A 6211-nucleotide genomic window follows, 5' to 3' on the forward strand; every position below is an offset into this window, starting at 1 on the left:
GAGTGTGGTGCTGACAACACCAAGTCAAGGGTTAAGATCCCCTTACCGGTCATCTTTTTAGGGGGGAAAAAAAATCAGTAGTGAAAAAAAGCTTTATTTGTTCTTTGAATTATGTGGATAAACAGTATATTTTTCCCCATTCATAGCTATGATGTCTGTCTTGTTCTCTTTGTGAGAAGATCATCTGTTAGAGTGCTAAAATATTAGCATCTATTTTTTAGAGCCTTTTTAGATGGAAAGAGGATTTTCTTTTCTAAGTATGTAAACCACTTACTACATTAGTAAGATTTTATTTTGTTGGTTAGTGTATGTGTACTTGGAACAGTATCCTTGACCCCTGTACCCATTAGACACCAGTAGGCTTCCTTGCCCCATTGGTTGTGACAACCAAAAACTGTCTACAGACATTGACACGTGTCCTCTGGGAAACAAAAATTGCCCCCTCTTGAGAACCATTGCTTTTAGATTCTTTTCAGGCTTACATAAGACACATAGAAGTGTTACATTAACAAGTGATTAAAAATTTTTAGCAAAAGAGTACTTTTTTTTGAATTTTAGTATTGGTTATGTTGGAAATTTAAAGTTTGTAAAGTGCACAGTCTTATTTGGAGAGTTTAAAAATTCTTATTTGCAGTTTTTAACTACTTTCAACCAATTGTTAGACATAACTCCTCTGGGTGAGCTTGAGGTTAACATTTTCTTTCTTTCTTTTTTTTTTTTTGTCCTTTTTGAGACCGGCCACACTGCGCTCTTCCTTTTTTTCTTTTTTTTTTTTCGTGTCTGGCAACGGATCGCAACCCTCAATGTCGCGCCTGTACCGGACCAGGACCGGCAACGGGATCGCGACCCTCGGTGTTGCGCCCGCACCTCGCTCAGCCAGTGAGCGGGAACTGGTCTGTATGTGGGATCCGAACCCTCAGCGGGAGCGCTACCGCGCTCCCAAGTGCGCCACTGGGCCGGCCCCGAGGTTAACATTTTCGAGGCAGTAAAGCCTGTTCCTTTCTCAGCTTCTGGAAAACCTATGTATTTATGACTATGAGTGGAAATGCTGGCAATGGGCCTGCTTTAGATAGCGTTAGCCAAAAAAGATCCCTTTGGGCCCCACCCTTTCTAAATTTAGGCTTTCATTCAGAGTCTCAGACTCTCAGAGCCACCCAGGGCAGTTGAGTTGCTCCTTCTGGGATGGGAGTGGACTCTGGAGCAGACACTTTGCTTTAGGCTTGTTTTTTGATCTTGTGACCTATGGTTGGTGTTCTGAAGTTGTGAGTAATGTAAGTGATTTTTTTTTGTTGTGAAAAATGCTCTCGGGTCGGCCCGGTGGCGCACTGCTACAGTGCGCCGCTTGGGAGCACAGCGGCGCTCCCGCCGAGGGTTCGGATCCCACATACAGACCGGTTCCCGCTCACTGGCTGAGCGAGGGGCGGGCGCAGCACCGAGGGTTGCGGTCCGTTGCCGGACACAAAAAAAGGAAAAAAAAAATGCTCTCAAGACAGTTCAGCAAGAGCAGGAAAGGGGTAAGGAGTAAGTGAGTAGCGGGGAGGGAGAGAAATATTTCTATTTTGGCAGCTGAAGGAAAAAAAAAAAAAACTAATGAAACAAGGTCATAGATGACTTCTAAATGGCTCTGGACTTGTTTCTTTTTTTTTTTTTTTTTTTTTTTTTTTTTNCCCTCGGACAGGAGCGCTGCCGCGCTTCCCAAGCGGCGCACTATCCAGTGCGCCACCGGGCTGGCCCCTGGACTTGTTTCTTGACACTGTCAACTTGTCTGCTAAGACCATTATTTAGATCTTCAATGGACCTCCTCTGTTATTTTGTTCTGATTCCAAAAGTAAACAATGATAACTGCACTATTTGGGAATTTTTTTGAATAAGGTAATGTTTATGCCTTTGTTATCCAAAGCCATATTTCAGCTGAGTTTCTTTTGAGTTTTGCAGTCCTTTTTGCTCTCAGCAAGAGAGAATGTGCCAGGAGTCCTCAAGTAACTTAATTGCTCTGGTCATTCATCTCTTTCTAGACTTACAGTTTTAAAAATCATTTTGAGACTTTAAAAAAAATTAAAGTAACAAATAATTACTTTGTAATAGAACTTCTAATTAGTAGGTTTGCTGGTTTCTGCTTTGGTTAGCTATCTCCTGAGGGACCTGCCATTTCTGTTCTTCATTGCTACTGGTTATTTTTAAGTACTTTTGACTCCCTTAAAACTTTTTCAGCTTTTTTAAGATGGCCATGAAAATGAGCAGAGCTGTCCTTATTTTTGACTTGTGAAGAAATTTAAATGTATTTAGAAATAATGCCTTTGCTGTCCTCCTAACTTTCAAGAAGTAAATAATCTCCTGTGCTCCCCAACCCCCAGCCACACCAGTAAAATTGCCAGTCTAAAATCTGTTCCTCTCTTCTTCATCTTCTCCACTTTTACTTTTAATAGTACAAATACTATGGAATGGTTTTTGTTATTCAAATCATTTCTCAGGATAGTGAGCCTTGTTTTTTTGTTTGGGATCTGTGATTAAATGAGACCAAAGCAAACCTCTTAGGAAATCAAATACATCTTTTAGTATCATAAGGAAAAAGAAACCGCAGAAGTGAGAGATCCCTCCCTCCCTTTAGTCAACTTAAAGAAAAGCTCTAAGGATGCCAATCCGAGCCTGTGGCCCTTAAATGGAAGCAGTGTTTACATTCACCATTAATGGTGTAAATAACCCAGTTTCTTTTCAATTTCTCATAATTTTGAGATCAGAAACCTTTACCGTATCTCATGTATTATGGAAAACCTTTACATACTTTTAAATTTGCATTTTTGAATGTAAGCTGTAGTGTACAATTCTTAACATTCGGCAACTAATATTATGTCCTACTTATTCTTTTTGTAAAATGAACATATAGAGCACGTGGGTATTAGAAATCATTCTAGAAACACTATGGGAAAGTCACGGGGCCAGGAAACTTACTGTGTACCAAGGGGAAACATATTTCTAATGAATCAACATAGCTACATGCTAGATGGGGCTATTTTCATAACTGAGCAGGTGACACCAATTTTAACTGAACATTGGCAATTACATATCTCCTCTATAATTTACCTTTGTATTTTCTTTCCCTTACAACTTTTAGGTAGAACTTTAGACTTCATAGCACTGAATTAACCTGCACTGAAAGCTGTTTACCTGCAGTTGTTCACTTTTGTTGAAAGTGACCATGTCTCAAGTTCAAGTGCAAGTTCAGAGCCCATCTGCCACTCTCTCAGGGAGCCAAATACTGAACAAGAACCAGTCTCTTCTCTCACAGCCTTTGATGAGTATTCCTTCTACTACTAGCTCTCTGCCCTCTGAAAATGCAGGTAGACCTATTCAAAACTCTGCTTTACCCTCTGCATCTATTACATCCACCAGTGCAGCTGCAGGTAAGCGTATTAATCCAAGTGTCTTCTGTTTCAAATGTTTTCTTAGTCTGTTTTCTGGTCTGATAAGTAGGTTGCAGATGTAGGGAGCTCTCACATTTACCCTTAAGAAGCAGAAGGTTATTATTATTATTTTTTTGTGGCTGGCTGGTATGGGGATCAGAACCCATGACTGAGGTTATAAGACTGAGTCTAACTAGCTGAACTGACTGGCCAGCCTGGAGAAGTAGAAGTGTTACTACCCACGCTTCTTCATCACAGATGTGGAACACTGGTGGTATATGGCCATGACTGAGGTTATAAGACTGAGTCTAACTAGCTGAACTGACTGGCCAGCCTGGGGAAGTAGAAGTGTTACTACCCACGCTTCTTCATCACAGATGTGGAACACTGGTGGTATATGGGGTTAACAGAGACCTCAGTTGACAGACTGTTTGTAAGTTGTAAGAAAGAATTGAAAGCTACTCAGATTGTAAAGCCTAATTTGTTTTTAAGTATTGGCAGGTAGAAAGAATTGAGCAATAAATACCACTTTGGAAATTCATTGTTGTATGACAAATTCTGCTTTTAAAATTATTTCCCTCTGACAAAGAACTCTTGTATGCACAAGCCCCCTTTTTATATGTCTGTAACATTTTTATCCTGAGCAAAGGTACAGTCAGATTTACTAGAAAGCGAAAAAAAAAATACAATTGATTGTTTTAAATATTTAAATATTAAAAAAAAAAAGAAAGCAAAAGAGTGCATTGGCATTTAGTTTTTATTTTGAACAAGTAAGTTTAAGTCTGGGAGGTTCCAGAGGTAGTTCAGAAATCATAGGATTAGAAATTGCATAAAGAAACAGATTTTTAGAAAGGAAATAGGTTTGGAAGCATTTAAACCTGAATATTAGGAAAATTAAAATGAACTAAAGGTAATCATTGATTAGAAAAGACTTGAAACACTTGGAGGGAAAACCTAAAAAACAATATTCTGTTTCCCCCCAACCCAAGTAACAAGACTGGTTAAATAAATGGGGTGTCATTATGGATGTCTCCCTACCAGAGTCACCTTATAACAAATTCTTTTCAACCCCTTCCTTATGCCTGACAATTTCCCTTGCATTTTCTCTCATTTCCTTTACTTTGTAAATCTGTCCTTAGAGTGTTTGCTTCTCCTACCGTCAGCTGTGTGGCATCTTTCACACTACTTCCAGAATTGCTTGGACTGGCTCACCAGATAGCGTTCTTGACTTGTCACAGTCCCCTAGAAATCCACTTGGCTCCAAATTTGCCATGTGAGACTGTCTTAAAAGGAAAGGCACAAAACATTTCAGTCTTATGGGATTTATTGCCTTTTTGTCTAATGTGTTCTTATAGCCAAATCCTATTGACTTTGTAAAAGTCCTACCCATGAAGGCCATTTTATTTTATTTATGTAATTGTCAGAAATAGACAATGTCTGAGGATGGCAGCCTCTGGAGAAAAGACTAGGGGATGCCCCAGGAATGAGAAGTTAGCTGTGTGGAAAATGGAAGTCATCATTTGAGACATGGTATTGACATGTTGAGTTTGGTGAAATAACGAACAGGGTACAGCTGACAACTGTTGCAGTAATCGGTGTGTGTCTGCTCAGAAAACTTCCTGGTTATTTTCTTGGTTGATTATAATAGCAGTGCTTCATCTGATTCCAAATCTTGCTTGCCTGCCGTGGCTTAGTTATTTCCATGACTTCCGTTTTCTCTCTTGAAGACATACCCTTCCTAGGCTTGACTGGTTCAGGAAAGACCCCAGTGTGTCTTCTCTAGGCATGTGCTGCTAGTATGGTTTGAAGTTTTGCATCACTGTTGGTTGTCTAAATCCTTAGACCTTCAGTTTGTTTTCCCTCTATTTTCATATCCCTGGGAGAACAGTAGTCTTATATAGTGCTAGTTGACTTCAATGCTCTTACATTATTTTTCAGTTTCTTCTAACATGGCAAACCCCAAAGAGAAAAGCCCATTGTGTCTTGTGAATGAGTTAGCCCATTTCAGTAAGAGTCAGCCTGAGTATAAGCTTTTGCACGAGCAAGGTCCAGCTCACTGTAAGGTAATATATTGTCTCTACTGCTTGTGTATTTCTAACCCACCAGGAATGTTTTCTGGTTTGTTTTTTGTCAGAAGTGGTGCTGTGATTTAAAATACATATTTTCAAACTGCTGAGGTTGTCTCAAAAGGATACAGATGTATAGATTTTTGAAGAGTTGCCTCTTTTTTTCATCCTTGCAGAATGGGTCAAAGGAAAGATATTTTTCTTTTTGGGATATTTGACTTATAAAACTCCAAATAATGTATGGTCGTTTAGGGTTCTGAATAGAGACAATTCCCAAGCAGCTGTGATTGATTTCCCGTGAGTTTTCCAGGCTCTGAGCCTCCCCCTTTCTGCAGTCCACCTCTGGCTCCTGTCCTTTTTGTTTGCACATGGACCTTAGATTGGTCAGGGAGAGGAGGTCACGGGAAATCAGTTCTGCCACTTGTTAGCAATCTCGGTAAAAGGCTTGAAGATGCAAGGTAGAAATTGGTCTCAAAGTATTTTGGATTGTCTTTGATTTTAGTTACCCTTGCCTTAGAGAGTGGACTGACTACAAATTGAAATTTTGCTGATCGTTATTCAAGAGTTCAGTCTTTTTTTTTTTTTCCTTTTTGTCTTTTTTCGTGTCCGGCAACGGATCGCAACCCTCAGTGTTGCGCCCGGACCGGACCGGGATCGGCAACGGGATCGCAACCCTCGGTGTCGCGCCCGCACCTCGCTCAGCCAGTGAGCGGGAACCGGTCTGTATGTGGGATCCGAACCCTC

At 40.2% G+C, this 6211-nt stretch overlaps 1 protein-coding gene across 1 annotated transcript in view; it reads left to right on the forward strand.

The window, feature by feature from the left end:
- LOC103597961 (double-stranded RNA-binding protein Staufen homolog 1-like) overlaps positions 1-6211 on the forward strand; it is a gene marked incomplete at its 3' end in the record, with an annotated part of 40348 nt that overhangs the window by 16170 nt on the left and 17967 nt on the right. Inside the window, exon 3 of the mRNA XM_008581851.1 lies at positions 3113-3401. Coding sequence (XP_008580073.1) covers positions 3197-3401 — 205 coding nt within the window. The remainder of the gene's footprint in view (positions 1-3112; positions 3402-6211) is intronic.

Source organism: Galeopterus variegatus, unplaced genomic scaffold (assembly GCF_000696425.1).
Source record: "Galeopterus variegatus unplaced genomic scaffold, G_variegatus-3.0.2 Scaffold2473, whole genome shotgun sequence".
In the NCBI taxonomy this organism is placed as follows: domain Eukaryota; kingdom Metazoa; phylum Chordata; class Mammalia; order Dermoptera; family Cynocephalidae; genus Galeopterus; species Galeopterus variegatus.